Source organism: Oryctolagus cuniculus, chromosome 2 (assembly GCF_964237555.1).
Source record: "Oryctolagus cuniculus chromosome 2, mOryCun1.1, whole genome shotgun sequence".
Taxonomy (NCBI): domain Eukaryota; kingdom Metazoa; phylum Chordata; class Mammalia; order Lagomorpha; family Leporidae; genus Oryctolagus; species Oryctolagus cuniculus.
Genome location: NC_091433.1, coordinates 138,813,104 through 138,829,000, shown reverse-complemented (window position 1 = coordinate 138,829,000; position 15,897 = coordinate 138,813,104). Strand labels below are relative to the sequence as shown.

Genomic DNA, 15,897 nt, shown 5'->3' with positions numbered 1-15,897 from the left:
GAAGACATCTCTCTCTCTCTCTCTCTGTCTCTCTCTCTCTCTGTCTCTCTCTGCCTCTCCTCTTCTCTTCTCTCTGTGTAACTCTGACTTTCAAATAAATTAATCTTCAAAAAAAAAAAATTAAGGAGAGGTCAGTGCTGTGGGTACAAAGTTAAACTTCCACCTGCAGTAGCAGCCTCCCATATGGTTCAAGTCCCAGCTGCTCCATTTCCAATCAAGCTCTTTGCTAATGCTCCTGGGAAAGCACTGAAAGATGACCCAAATACTTGGGCCCCTGAACCCACATGGGCAACCCATAAGCTCCTGGCTCCTGGTTTCAGCCTGGCACTGCCCTGGCTGTTACAGCAATTTGAGGAATGAACCAGCAAATGGAAGAGCGTGCTCTTGCTCGCTTGCTCTCACTCTCTCCTTCTCTTCCTGTATTTGTGCCTTTCAAATAAATAAATAAATCCTTAAAAAAAAGAATCTGGGCCGGCGCCGTGGCTCAATAGGCTAATCCTCCACCTTGCGGCGCTGGCACACCGGGTTCTAGTCCCGGTTGGGGCGCCGGATTCTGTCCCGGTTGCCCCTCTTCCAGGCCAGCTCTCTGCTGTGGCCAGGGAGTGCAGTGGAGGATGGCCCAGGTGCTTGGGCCCTGCACCCCATGGGAGACCAGGAAAAGCACCTGGATCCTGGCTCCTGCCATCGGATCAGCGCGGTGCGCCGGCTGCAGCGGCGGCCATTGGAGGGTGAACCAACGGCAAAGGAAGACCTTTCTCTCTCTGTCTCTCTCTCTCTCACTGTCCACTCTGCCTGTCAAAAATAAAAAAAATAAATAAATAAAAAATAAAAAAATAAAAAAAAGAATCTAAGAACTGTCAACAAGTAGGACTCTTAAGGTTAGAATAGATTATTTGGCCATCAATCAGTTTTATAAGAACCATACAATATACCTGATATATTCATTAATGCTTACTTAATAATCTGTTATAATATCTAATAGGTAGGGCCGGCACTGTGGCATAGTTTGAGCATCCACCTGCGGTACCGGAACCCCACATGGACACCGGTTCAAGTCCCAGCTGCTCCACTTCGGATCCAACTCCCTGCTGATGACCTGCGGAAGCAGTATAAGATGGCCCAAGTCCTTGGGCCACTCACCCACATAGGAGACCCACAGGAAGCTCCTGGCTACTGGCTTCAAATTGGCCTAGCTCTGGCCTTTGCTGCCATTTGGGGAATGAAACAGAGGATGGAAGACCCCTCTCTGTCTGTAACTTTGTTTTTTCATGTAAATACATAAATCTTCAAACTATATCTCACTCTCTCTAATTAGAGTAATAAGAAATTTTTCTATAGTTTAAATCTCTGAGGTTTACGCCCTTTTCATCTTCAATATGGCTGTTCATAAATCCCTTAAAATCCAACATGGGCATGAATATACTAGGGTGGACTGCAAACTAAAATGAACTCCCTAAAATAGTGATGAAGAATGGCTAACTTCTTTAGGACAGTGATATCTGGAATATGGTTTATATGCTGCCATAAATTTGTGAATTATTTAACAGGACCATGATAAAATAAAGCTCTTTGCCAGAAGTAAATCAACTTTAAGCATACTGCAATTTTTTTTTTTTTCCAGAAAGACTTTCTTATTGTAGGAAGCAGTATAATGACTTGCATTTCAGTGCAAACTCCTTATCTCACCACAGACCAGCACTTTGGGTAGCACTATAATAGGATACAAATTTCTTTAATTTTGATCATAGTATTTTCCCTCATAAAGCTAAAAAGACAAAACAGTTGCTGTCCATCATAATGGGCATGTAAAGGGGCTCTCCTAGAATCCTGTTTCCTATTCCTATTCTAGGAATACAGCAGAAAAAATCAGAATGTAAATTAGCAAATCTGAGTCCACATCTCACAAATCTAAAAAATTTTCCATTACTTTAGTCATTTTAAATATTTAAGCAGGAGAAAGCATTTCATCTGAATTTCATCAATATTTCATTGATCTCCTCAAAGGCATAATCTTTCCATCAGTCATTTCCCATTAAAATGATACAAAGGAAATAATTTTTAAAGCATTCCTAAAAAGAGGGGTGGGAAAGTGGGTGGGAGAATGGGTGGGAGGGTGGGTAAGGTGGAGCGAATCACCATGCTCCTGAAGTTGTAAGTATGAAATACATGAAGTTTGCACTTTTTAAATTAAAGGTTTCTGGGGGGGAAAAAATAAAGTATTCCTAAAAGTGTACAGATTTCCAAGATTTTTTTAAAGGGCCTTTGTTGCTTTTCTTTTTCTTTCTTTTAAAGATTTATTTATTTATTTATTTATTTATTTATTTTAAAGGCAGAAATACAGAGATGCAGAGGCAGAGAGAGAGAAGTTTCTATCTATAGTTCGCTCCTCAAAAGCCACAACAGCAGGAACTGGGCCAATCTGAAGCCCGGAGCCAGGAGCTTCTTACAGGTCTCCCACAAAGGTGGAGAGGCCCAAGGATATAGGCCATCTTCTAGCTTTCCCAGGCCATAGCAAAGAGCTGGATCGGAAGTAGAGCAGACAGGACTCAAATTGGCATCCTTATCGGATACCAGCACCACAGGTAGCGGCTTCACTCACTCCGCCACAGCACCAGTCCCTGTTTTTCTTTTCTTAAGGTATTATTCTACCCAGCCTATATTTAGAATGTGAAAAAACAATATGGGTGTTAGACTGTGTCCATAAACACATTATTTTTCACCAAATTTATGAATTTGTCCTGAAGGAAAAGCTTTTTATAGGTGAAAATGTTGCCAAAGGAAAAAAATGAGCTCATTGTCATTTTCAATGGTGAGTAAAGGAATTCTCATGACTCTTTCCTAACAATTCTCCCCCTCACCTCCCCAAGCTCACTAAGTCTTTTCTTCAGTTGCTAAGGAGGATTGGACTTAATTTACTGAGTAGTCTTCCCTGAGGCAAGTTTTCAGACTGCCAAGCAATGTCAGTAGATTAATAAATAATGCTTTCTTCTCACTTAAGAATCCCAGTCAGTTGTACAAAAGTTCTGAACTACATGCCAAGCAAGAACAGAGATTAAAAGGCTTGACTATCATCCAAATTTTAGAAGATTCTTATTATTTAACTTTGTTTAAATACTTAATATGTAAGTATGCTTAAAGTTCTAAATTCTAGGAATTGTGGCACAGCAGGTTAAGCCACTGCCTACAATGCTGGCAATCCCATACAAGTGCCAGTTAGAATCCTGGCTGCTCCACTTCCAATCTAGCTCTCTGCTAATGTGCCTGGGAAAACAGCAGCAGAAGGACCAAGTACTTGGTGCCCTGCCACTCATGTGGGAGACCCAAATGAACCTCCTGGCTTCAGTCTGGCCCAGCCTCAACCATTACAACCATGTGGGGAATGAACCAGTGGGCAGAAGATCATGTGCGCACTCTCGCTCTGTCTTTCCCTGACTCTATGTAACTCTGCCTTTCAAGTAAATAAATAAATATTTTAAAAATAAATAAAATTTCTAAATGACTTTCAAGATATAGTCTGAAATCTAGAAAACTAAAATTTAAAGAATGGCTGGCTAATAAACATGCATTCTATAAAACTAAAAATACAGTAGCAGTAGTATGGTTTTAAATCTTGCTTTAAAATAATCATCCTTACAACAGAATGTGATATTGAGGAAATAGCACAACAGGACAGGTTTATTTTATGTATTTTAAATAATTCTTATAAAATTAATTGATATGAAACTGTATTCACTGTAATACCAATATAGTCTTTCAATTGCTGTGTCAAATAAGAAACACTCAAACCATAAGTTCTTCCACTTTTACCAGCACAATTTATATTCCATTTAACATAAGTGCTACTCATTTATCAGTTGAGACAAAAATGAATTTAAAAGAAGTAGCATTTATGAAAATAAGTAAATCTGAACCCATGCAAATAGTACTACTTGAGTAAAATTTTCTACACAGAGAAAGTCAAAAAGAAATTACCTTTTCTTGAAGCAACTTTGAGGAAGCTGCATCACGACTTCCTTTTCCACCAGCAGTATTAAAATGAGACCACGGTAAAACTGAATTAAAAGTTAAGGAGTCATCCAAGGCAAAATCTGGCTTCATAAAAATCTATTAAAAAAGCACATTTCCCTCAATTAGATAAACACCTTTAAATCCATTATCCCTTCTAACATTGTAAAACCATTAAACAAAAATTAATTTGCCTCTTGATTATGAACGGAAAAAGCCAACTGATAATGGGCTGCATTATTTACACAAAAAACTTGTATAAATAAAATGTGTAATGGGTTTCACCAAGCTTAATGCTTATGAAACATAAAAAATGTTTTTTGTCTGTACTGAGCATTCCATTGCTACATGATCAAACCCACTAACGCAGTCCCACAAGGTACATACCAAAGACAGATATACGAAAATTTCCGTATTATTTCCCACTGATAGTGCCAATTACTAGTTTCTCCAACTTTATTTCTATTTTTTCCTGCTCAAGATTCTTACAAAATTAGTTTTTTAGATTAAACATTAACATTACATTTTAGAGGCCAGTGCTGTGGCGTAGTAGGTTAAGCCTTCGCCTATGGTACCAGCATCCCATATGAATGCCGGTTCAAGTCCTGGCTGCTCTTCTGATCCAGCTTTCTGCTAATGGCCTGGAAAAGCAGTGGAAGATGGCCTAAGTGCTTGGTCCCCTATACCCACATGAGAGTCCTGGAGGAAGCTCCTGGCTCTTAGCTTTAGCCTGGCACAGCTCCGGCCATTGTGGCCATCTGGAGAGTGAACCAGCAGATGGAAGACCTCTCTCTCTCTTTCTCTCACTCTGTCTATAACTCTGCCTTGCAAATAAATAAGTCTTTTTTAAAAAGTTACATTTTAAAACCAACACAAACACAATTTTATAAAAGACTACTCCTTTTCCTTCACATAGCACAACCAGCAGGCAGTAAGATCTACCAGTTAGTTGTACGTCCTTGAACATAACCTTGAATTCTCTCTCTCCTCTAAACCCTACAGTGATTCGTCAATTTAGCAGCTCATTATGTCTGGATTAGAGTGAACAGTATTTACTAATATCTTTCCTTAGTCTATTCCCCACAATAATACCAGAGATATACTTCTAAAATGTTAAGTATATTAAGTTCCTTGTAAAACTCTACATGGATTCCCACGACTCACAAACCAAACTCTTTACAAAAGCATCCAAAAGCCCTTTTTCTGAACCCTATTTATCTCTTTGTGCCTTACCACTCTCGTTATTTACACAATACAGTCTACCAATACTCAGTCAAAAAAAAAAAAAAAAAAGGTGTTTTGACAGGCAGAGTGGACAGTGAGAGAGAGAGAGAGAGAGAGAGAGAGAAAGGTCTTCCTTTCGCCGTTGGTTCACCCTCCAATGGCCGCTGCGGCCGGCGCACCGCGCTGATCTGAAGGCAGGAGCCAGGTGCTTCTCCTGGTCTCCCATGGGGTGCAGGGCCCAAGCACTTGGGCCATCCTCCACTGCACTCCCGGGCCACAGCAGAGAGCTGGCCTGGAAGAATGGCAACCGGGAAAGAATCTGGCGCCCCGACCGGGACTAGAACCTGGTGTACCGGCGCCGCTAGGTGGAGGATTAGCCTAGTGAGCCGCGGCGCCGGCTAAAAAAAAACCTTTTATCCTTAAGTACCTTTGTACGTGCTTCTGACTTACATGACTTTTGTGCTATAAACTCATTTAAAAGGGCAAATATGGGGGCCAAATTGTGGCATAGTGGATAAAGTTGCTGCTTACGATGCCAGCATCCCATATGGGTACTGATTTGAGTTCTGGCTGCTCCACCACTTCCTATCCACCTCCTTGCTAATGTACCTAGGAAAGCAGCAGAAGATGGCCCAAGTGCTTGGGCCTCTGCACATACAAGGGAGACCTGGATGAAGCTCCTGGCTCCTGGCTTCAGCCTAGCCCAGCCCCGATCATTGCAGCCATTTGGGGAGTAAATGACCAGATGGAAGACTTTTCTGTCTCTCTCCCTTTCTCTCTATATAACTCTGCCTTTCAAATAAATCAAATAAATTTATAAAAAATTAAAATGGGCAAATGTGGCTCATATGTCTGAAGCATCTTCAGAAAGTGCACAGAAATACATACTATGAGAAAACTATGCATGGATTTTTTAAAAAGTTTGTCAAAATAAACCTATTTTTCAGTCCATTTTTCATGAAGTACTTGAAGTATTCTCACACAACACAGCAATTAGCCATCCCCACCTCTGAACAAAAGTATAACATGAATATTAGTTATTATTTATCTCATACTTCACAGAAATTAATTACTTAATATACATATCTCTCCCTGGAGATTATATGTCCACAGGTTATATTTATAGCTTATTAATCTATCACTAGTATAAAATTAGTAGGAAAAAATTAGAAGTATACTATGATGAAAGCAAATATTGAAGAATCTTAAAGAATAGAGTTTGAGTTTTATTTTGTTGGAAACAAAGAACTTTAAAAACAATCTGTTTCTCCTTTTATGTGTGCCTTGGATCTATCTCTTTCTTATCCCAAAGAACAACTGTCACAGTCCTCTGAGGTAGGCAATTGATATTCTTGCCCTACATGACCCCCCCCCAAAAAAAAATCCACACTTACTATACAGCTCTACACAATTTTTCATATATAATTTATCAGGGTACTAAGATCAATTAAATTCTTTTCTAGGGTGGGGAGAATTAACCATATTTGCAGGTTTCAATGATGAGGAAAAGACTAATCATGCAAAAGAGAACACCATATATATAATTGTTTTTTTTTTTTTTTCACTTTGAGAGAGAGACAAGAAAAAATGATACAACAAAGCCCAAAAGAGGCAAAGTGGCCCATGTGTCAAAAAACAGCCAGAGGCCAGCGCTGCGGCTCACTTGGCTAATCCTCCACCTGCGGCGCCAGCACACTAGGTTCTAGTCCCAGTCGCGGAGCTGAATTCTGTCCCACTTGCTCCTCTTCCAGTCCAGCTCTCTGCTGTGGCCCGGGAAGGCAGTGGAGGATGGCCCAAGTGCTTGGGCCCTGCACCCACATGAGAGACCAGGAGGAAGCACCTGGCTCCTGGCTTCGGATGGGTGCAGCGTGCTGGCCGTAGTGGCCACCTTGCTCTCTCTAACTCTGTCGGTCCAAAAAAAAAACCAGCCAGATAGCCAGATAGAAGCTTTCAAGGTAAAATAAAGAACAAAGAATAAAAAGCAGTATTCTAGAGATCAGCGTTCTGGCATAGCAGGTTAAGCCACCACCTGTGACACAGGAATCCCATATGGGCACTGATTTGTGTCTCAGCTGCTCCAGCTCTCTACCAAAACACTTGGGAAAGCAGCAAAGATGGTTCAAGTATTTGGGCCCCTGTCACCTACATGGGAGATCCGGGTAGAGTTTCAAGCTTATGGCTTCAGCCTGACAAAGCCATGGCCATTGTGGCCATTTGGGTGAGTGAACCAGCAGATGGAGGATCTCTCTCTCTGTCACTCTCTCACTCTCTCTATAACTCTGCCTTTCTAATAAATAAATAAGCCTTCAAATGAATGAATGAATGAATAAATAAACAAACAGCATTTTCACTTTTAAGCTTTGTTACCTTAGGTACTTGCTCCAGATCTGTCCTGGATTTATCTATGAAAAAAGGGGAAAGTATAATATTTAAATTTGTTTTTATTTTACCTCCCTAAAACATATGTTGACAAATTCAATGTTATATTGGGTCATAACCAAATAACTTCTTAATTTTCTTCCTTCAGCAAGTATTTATCAAGTACTTACTATATGTCCAGCAGTAGGCAAGACACTGAACAAGACACATTTCAAATAATTTTAATCAATTATATGGCAGCAATAAAACAGCTAAGTAAATTTCAAGTATTTTTTTAAAATGGACACAGAAAGCTTAACACTAAGATTAAATTTAGCATGCTATATAATCTTAAAAAATTAAATTCTGAAATAGAAATTGTTTTTATTATTTAAGATATTCATCATCCCATCCATAATTCTTATACTTTTTTATGATATGAATTTCTTTCTTAGTTTGTGTGATTATCACCTACAAACTTACCTGCAAATGAATCTACTTTACGTTCAATCTGCCAATCCAATCTCAGAAGAGGAACTTTGCAAAGTACTTGTACTCCAACCCTTCCTGCTTTTCCTGGGAACTTGCCTCATCAATTACCCTTTCTCCATTTCTTAAACCTCTTCTACTATTTCTTTTATATCTGCATATAAATACACTCAATTCATCCCATTCCAAAACAAACAAACAAACAAACATACCACAGAATAAGAACAAAAAGAAAACTTTGGGGCCAGCACTAGATTTTCATTTCTAAGGTGAAATTCTCTCTAGGTTAACTTCACCATTTCTCTGACCACTTTTTCAGTATCCTTCAGAGTTTACTTCATCTTCTCTTGGCCAATTAAATATGACATCTTCATAGAATCCTATCAGTCTTTTTCTTCTTACTATTCACATCTCCCTAGGTGATCCCATTCATGCCCTTGGATTCAACTGTCATGCTATTATCCAGCATACTCTCTCTATCATATCTACATCTTTAGCCTAGATCTCTCCTGAGCTCTGGCTTACAATTCAGGCATGTGCTTCATTGTAATCTGCAACTAAACTAGCCTCTCACCTCTTCCAAAATCCCTATTCCCTTATCACCTCTCTCACAGACAGCTACACAAGCAAGAAACCCTTAAACTTGAATCATCCTGCTCCATTACCAACAACTGAATGGCCATCAAAACCTGTGCCTTGATCTCTAAGGTATCTCACAAAAGCATAACTTCCTCTCTATTTTCACTATAACTGTTACTAGGAACACATCATTTCTCACTTGTATTACTGCAGTAGCCTCCAAGCGTATCTTTGCCTCTGGTCTTACAAATCCCAAAATTCATTATCCACAACTATTTTCAAAGTGAAGTATATAATCATAAATTTAATCACACTTGGTTAAAAAACTATTTTGTAGGCCGGCACCATGGCTCACTTGGCTAATCCTCCGCCTGCGGCGCCGGCAACCCCGGGTTCTAGTCCCGGTCGCAGTGCCAGATTCTGTCCCGGTTGCTCCTCTTCCAGTCCAGCTCTCTGCTGTGGCCCGGGAAGGCAGTGGAGGATGGCCCAAGTGCTTGGACCCTGCACCCGCATGGGAGACCAGGAGGAAGCACCTGGCTCCTTGCTTTAGATTGGCGCAGCGCTGGCCATAGCAGCCATTTGAGGGGGTGAACCAATAGAAGGAAGACCTTTCTCTCTGTCTCTGTCTAAATCTGCCTGTCAAAAAAAAATATTTTGTAGTTTTATACTGCCTTCAAAAAAGCAAGATTCCATGAGGGCTGGCACTGTGGCGTAGTAGGTTAAGCCTCCGCCTGCAGTGCCAACATCCTATATGGGTACCAATTCAAGTCCCAGCTGTTCCACTTCTGATTCAGCTCCTTGCTAATGGCCTGGGAAAGCAGTGGAAAATGGCCCAAGTGCTTCAGCCCCTACACCCATGTGGAAGACCCAGAAGTTACTGGCTCCTAGCTTCAGATCAGCCCAGTTCCACCAATGCAGCCATTTGGAGAGTGAACCAGAAGATGGAAGACCTTTCACTCTCTCTTCCTCTCTAACTCAGGCTCTCAAATGAATAATTTTTTTAAAAGATTTATTTATTTGCTTGAAAGTCAGAGTTACAGAGAGGAGAGGCAGAGGGAGACAAAGAGGTCTTCCATCCGCTGGTTCACTCCCCAGTTGGCCGCAACAGCTGGAGCTGTACCAATCCAAAGCCAGGAGCTTCTTTTGGGTCTCCCACATGGCTGCCAGGGCCCAAGGACTTGAGTCACCTTTCACTGCTTTCCCAGGCCATAGCAGAGAGCTGGATCGGAAGTAGAGCAGCTGGGATTAGAACTGGTACCCATAGGGGATGTCGGCGCTGCAGGAGGCGGCTTTACCCACTATGCCATAGCACGGGTTCCTCTCAAATAAATAAATTTAAAAAATAAAAAAAAGAAAGAAAAAAAGAAAAAGCTAGATTCCTGAGTATGAGTATGAGATACAAAGCTCTTCATAATCTGACCTCTGCCTATTGGTCTAGCTTCATAGCTTTATTCACAGTAGAGTCAATATATTAAACTCTAGTGATGCCCCCTATGTTCTCTCTTGATTCCATGGTTTTCTATAAATTATTCTATTTTCCTGGAATGCCTTTTCCCAAAAGCATGTTTTGTGTTAACCAGTTTAAAAGATAGGTAAACAAACCTAGGAAACCTAAAGCCAAGTAAGAAATGCTACACTGAACTTACTGTTGAAAACAAAGTGTTGCAACTACCAGTTTGTTTCCTTTCTTCAATGTTAGGCGACCATCAGCTTCTTGGTAACTGAGTGTGTTTCTTCCTCATCTATTTTTTTAATTTAATTTATTTGACAGATAGAGTTAGGCAGCGAGAGAGAGAGACAGAGAGAAAGGTCTTCCTTCTATTGGTTCACCCCCCAAATGGCTGCTACGGCTGGAACTATGCTGATCCGAAGCCAGGAGCCAGTTGCCTCCTCCTGATCTCCCACGTGGATGCGCATTTGGGCCATCTTCCATTGCCCTCCCGGGCCACAGCAGAGAGCTGGACTGGAAGAGAAGCAACCGGGACTAAAACCTATATGGGATGCCTGTGCCACAGGCAGAGGATTAACCAAGTAAGCCGGCCCCTTTCCTCATCTATTTTTTTAAGCAACTGCAAAGTACCAAGCACCATGATTTTAAATTATTTGCTGAAGTGAAGGATTACACTAATGTGAGATCCCTGGTTCTCTTAAAAGCTTCCAAAAATAATTATGATTGTGAATTTAAAAATTTTATTGGATAAAGAATATTATAAATATGACAGCCAACATAGTTTCAAAATTAAGATTCTGGTCATCAATATTTAGGTCATGCTTTATTTTGATACACAGCAAATATTCATACCATGAGTATGTAAAAGAGTCCTGTCAAAGGTATCTTTCGGAGGACAAATAGTCTTGCATCTCTCATGAATCTTCTCTCTCTAATAAAAAGATAAATAAATAATGTGATCAGTGCTATGTAGAAATCTGAATATTCAAAGCATCAAAATGTTTCACAACAGAATATGAGAACATTCCAAACTGGAGCTACAATTTTACCATCAAATCACTAGCCTCTTGAACTTAAATACAAATAACAAATGTGCTTATTAAACCATATTCCACTGTGAGATCTATAAACACTTATGTACTTATACACATCCCATCTTATATAATTATTATACAATCACCATATGTGGAATGAATCACAAAACAAACGGATAATCCTTACTAATGTAACAGAAATCAATGAGAATAATTTAAGGAAGAAAATCTGAAAACATACATATGCAACATAGAAAGATAGAAATTAGTTATTGACATTATCTAAGTTAAAAAAAATCCTGCTCTGATTTAGGATTAGATGACATAGTTATCTTTGCAGAGATTTTTTTTTTTTATTTACTTAATTTTTTTTGACAGGCAGAGTTAGACAGTGAGAGAGAGACAGAGAGACAGAGAGAAAGGTCTTCCTTTTCCGTTGGTTCACCCCTCAAGTGGCCGCTATAGCCAGCACGTTGCAGCCAGCACGCTGCACCGATCCGAAGCCAGGAGCCAGGTACTTCTCCTGGTCTCCCATGTGGGTGCAGGGCCCAAGCACTTGGGCCATCCTCTACTGCCTTCCTGGGCCAGAGCAGAGAGCTGGACTGGAAGAGGAGCAACCAGGACAGAACCGGTGCCCCGACCGGGACTAGAACCCGGTGTGCCGGCGCCGCAGGTGGAGGATTAGCCTAGTGAGCTTCGGTGCCGGCCTTTGCAGAGATATTACTGAAAGGACACATAAGAGAATGAAGTACAGTTACAAGAAGACACTTGAATAGTAGTGTGCAGAATTCCAGCAGCAATTCTGTCAATTACTACAGAACTTTGGAGTCCTTTGCCTATTTTTTAATTGGGCTGTTTGTTTACTTACTGTTTAGGTGTAACAGTCTTTTGAGTATTTTGGTTACTAACACTATACCAGCTGTGGTTTGCAAATATTTTTCTCCCAGTCAGCCTGTAGCTTGTCTTTTCATTCTCTTAATAGTGTCTTTCACAGAGTAAAACAGCTTAATTTTAATGAAGCTCAACTTTTCAGTTTTTTCATAGACTGTGCTTTAGGTTTCATGTCTAAAAATGTCATCACCAAATCCAGGTCACCTACATTTTCTACTGTGATATTTTCAAAAAATTTTAAAGTTTTACTTTTATATCTATGGTCAATTTTGAACTGATTTCTGTGAAAGGAATATGTGTCTATATTTTTATGGATTTTTTTTCCATGTGTATGTCTAGTCATTTCACATATTCAAAAGTTTATCCTTTCCCTGTTGAACTGCTTTGGTCTCTTGGTTAGAAATTGGTTGACTATATTTGTGTGGGTCTATTTTTTTGGTTCTGTGTTCCATTCCACTGATGTATGTTTACTCCATCACTGGTATCACACCATCTTGATTACTGTAGCTATATAGTAAGAAAGTCAAGTACTATCAGTCCTCTGACTTCGTACCTATCCTTTAATACTGTTAGCTATTCTGGGTCTTTTCTCCTTCCAGTTTCTAAACTTTAGAATAAATTTCTCAACATCATAAAACAAACTGCTAGGGATTGTGGTATAGCACGTTGTGCCACCACTAGGGATGCTCACATCATGTGTTAGAATGCCAGTTCCAGTCCTGACTGATCCGTTTTTTGTTTTTGGTTTTTGGTTTTGTTTTTTTTTTTTTTTTTGACTGGCGGAGTTAGACAGTGAGAGAGAGAGAGAGAGAGAGAGAGAGAGAGAGAGACAGAGAAAAAGGTCTTCCTTTTTCCATTGGTTCACCCCCCAAGTGGCCACTACGGCCGGCGCTGTGCCAATCCGAAGCCAGGAGCCAGGTGCTTCCTCCTGGTCTCCCATGTGGGTGCAGGGCCCAAGCACTTGGGCCATCCTCCACTGCCTTCCTGGGCCACAGCAGAGAGCTGGACTGGAAGAGGAGCAACCAGGACAGAATCCGGTGCCCCGACCAGGACTAGAACCCGGGGTGCCAGCGCCACAGGTGGAGGATTAGCCTAGTGAGCCACGGTGCTGGCCTCTGATCCGCTTCTGATCTAGCTTCTTGTTGTTGCTCCTGGGAAGGCAGTGGATGATGGCCCAAGTGCTTGGGTCCTAACCATGTACACAGGAGACAGAGATGGAGTTCCTGGTTCCTGGTTTGAGTCTGGCTCAGCCCTGGCTGTTGTGGGCACCTGGGGCGTGAGCCAGTGGATGAAAGGTCTGCCTGTCTCTCCTTCTCTCACTGTAACTCTTTCTAATAAAAAAATCTTTTAAGTAAATATTTTTAAAAACTGCTAGGATATTCACTGTAATCATTGATTCTATAGAAGAAAGCAATTAACTTTTGTTTACTAACCATGTATTCTGCAACCTTGCCATCCTTGTTTATTATTTTCAGAAGTTTCATTTTTGATTCTTTGGAATTTTCTACATAAACAATATATCAGCTGTGAGCGAAGTTTTATTTCTTCCATTTCTAATCTGAATACTTTTTCTTTTCTTCACTTCTTGCATTAGAGATTACAGTACAATGTTGAAAAGGAATAGTAAGAGGGGATATCTTTACCAGTTCCTCAATGTTACTGGGAAGCATCTAGTTTCCCATCATTAGCTGCAGGGTTTTTGTAGATGTTCCTTATCAAGTTGAAGAAGTTTGCTGAGAGGTTGTTTTGCTTTTGTTTTCTTAATCATGAAGGGGTACTGGATCTTGTCAAATGTTTTCTTTATTTATATGACCACATGATTCTTCAGCTTTTAGCCTGTTAATGTGGTTAATTATACATAACTTGCTTTTTGGATACTGAACCAGCCCTTCCCTTCTGGAATAAATCTCACTTGGTCATGGTATATAATTCTTTTTATACTTTGTTGGGTTCAATTTTCTAATATTTTGTTAAGAATTTTACATCCATGTTCATTAAAGACGGTGGCCTATAATTTTCTTGTAATACTTTTGTCTAATTTTAGTATTAGATTAATGCTGATGTCAAAGAATTAGTAAGTATTCCCCATGTTTCTCTTTCCTGGAATAGACAGTAAAAATTGCTATAATTTCTACTTTGTATTTATATGGCTGCTGTAATTCCTCAGTGAACCCATCTGGGCTTAGTACTTTCCATTTTGAGAAGTTATCATTCAATGTATTTAATAAAGGTCTATTCAGAATACCTAGTACTGAGTAAATTTTGGTAGAGTTTATCTTTCAAAGAATCGGTTCTTTCAGTTAGGTTATCAAATTCACAGGCACAGAATAATTCACAATATTCTTTTATTATACTACTAGTGTTCATGGAATCAGTAGCAATAGCCTTTCTTTTATTTCTAATAGTAGCAGTTTATTTCTTTTTATCATAGTTAATCTTGCTACACAATTATCTATTTTATTGATAAAACTTTTGGTTTTGTTAATTTTCTCTAATGACTTACTATTGTCCATTTTGCTGAAGTCCTAACTTTTTATTGCTTTTCTTCTACTTTGAATTTATTTCAATCTTATTTTTCTTATTTCCTAAGGTAAAAGCTTAGATTCTTCAGTTGACACCTTTCTTCTTTTCTAATATATGCATTCAATGCTATAAATTTCCCTCTAAGCAGTGTTTTCACTGTATACCATAAATTTTATAAATTTCTAACATTTCTTTAAGCTCAAAGGTTCTTTGCCACTTCAAGTCTACTGATGAACCCAACATAGGCATTCTTCATTTCTGTTACAGTGTCTTTGATTTCTAACATTTCTTTTTGATTTTTAAGAATTTCGATCTTGGCCAGCGCCACGGCTCACTTGGCTAGTGCTCCACCTGCGGCGCCGGCACCCTGGGTTCTAGTCCCGGTTGAGGCACCAGATTCTCTCCCAGTTGCCCCTCTTCCAGTCAGCTCTCTGCTTGGGCCCTGCACCTGCATGGGAGACCAGGAGGAAGCACGAGGCTCCTGGCTTCAGATTAGCACAGCGTGCCGGCCGTAGCAGCCATTTGGGGGGTGAACCAATGAACCAATGAAGACCTTTCTGTCTGTCTCTCTCACATTAACTCTGCCTGTCAAAAAAAAAAAAAAAAAAAAGAATTTCCATCTCTGCTTGTATTATCCATCTATGCTTACATATTTTCTGCTAGAGTCATCAGCATATTACTCATATTTTTTTCAAGTTCACAGTTTGATTATTTCAACATCACTGTCACACTGCAGTCTAGTTTTGATGCTTGCTCTGTCTCTTTAACCTGTATTTTTTGTCTTTAGTGTGCAATGTTTTTCTGCTGCTATTGTTGTTGAATATCATATGATGTACTAGATAAAAGGTACTAAAATAAACAGGCCATCAGTGTGACATTCTATGTTTGACAAGTTAGGAATCACGATGTATTTATTGAATGCAGTAGCTGTAGGTGACAGGCTAAAATTTCCTCTGATATCCTTATTTTCATTTCTCCAGCTACCTTTGGGTTTCCCTACAGACTTCATAAATAAGATCCAAAATATGCAACTGTATTCCAATTATTATTTGGGCTTCCAACTGATGAGGTAATGTAAGAGAAAGGGAAGCATTCTATGATCTTAAAGTTAGGCTTCAGGGGCCAGCACTGTGGCACAGCACATTAAGTCGCTGCCTGTGATTCCAGTATCCCATACAGACATCGATGTAAGTCCTGGCTACTCCCTATCCAGCTCCCTGTTAATGCACCTGGGAAAGCAGAAGATGGCCCAAGTTCTTGGGCCCTTGCCACCCTCTTGGGAGACCAGGATGGAGTTCCAGGTTCCTGACTTTAGCCTGGCCCAGCCCTGGTTGTTGTGGGCAT

At 40.1% G+C, this 15,897-nt stretch overlaps 1 protein-coding gene across 8 annotated transcripts in view; it reads right to left on the bottom strand.

Annotated features, from left to right (window-relative positions):
- Nucleotides 1-15,897, bottom strand: part of VPS54 (VPS54 subunit of GARP complex) — a 127,270-nt gene that overhangs the window by 81,334 nt on the left and 30,039 nt on the right. For all 8 annotated transcript variants that reach the window (XR_011386619.1, XR_007916240.2, XM_008254347.4 and 5 more), the window contains exons 4-6: nt 10,958-11,036; nt 7,597-7,631; nt 3,973-4,104 (exon numbers count right to left, since the gene is read on the bottom strand). Coding sequence is in view for 6 of the 8 variants with exons in the window: in XM_008254347.4 (XP_008252569.1) it covers nt 3,973-4,104; nt 7,597-7,631; nt 10,958-11,036 (246 nt within the window). In the remaining 2 variants the exon portion in view is untranslated. The remainder of the gene's footprint in view (nt 1-3,972; nt 4,105-7,596; nt 7,632-10,957; nt 11,037-15,897) is intronic.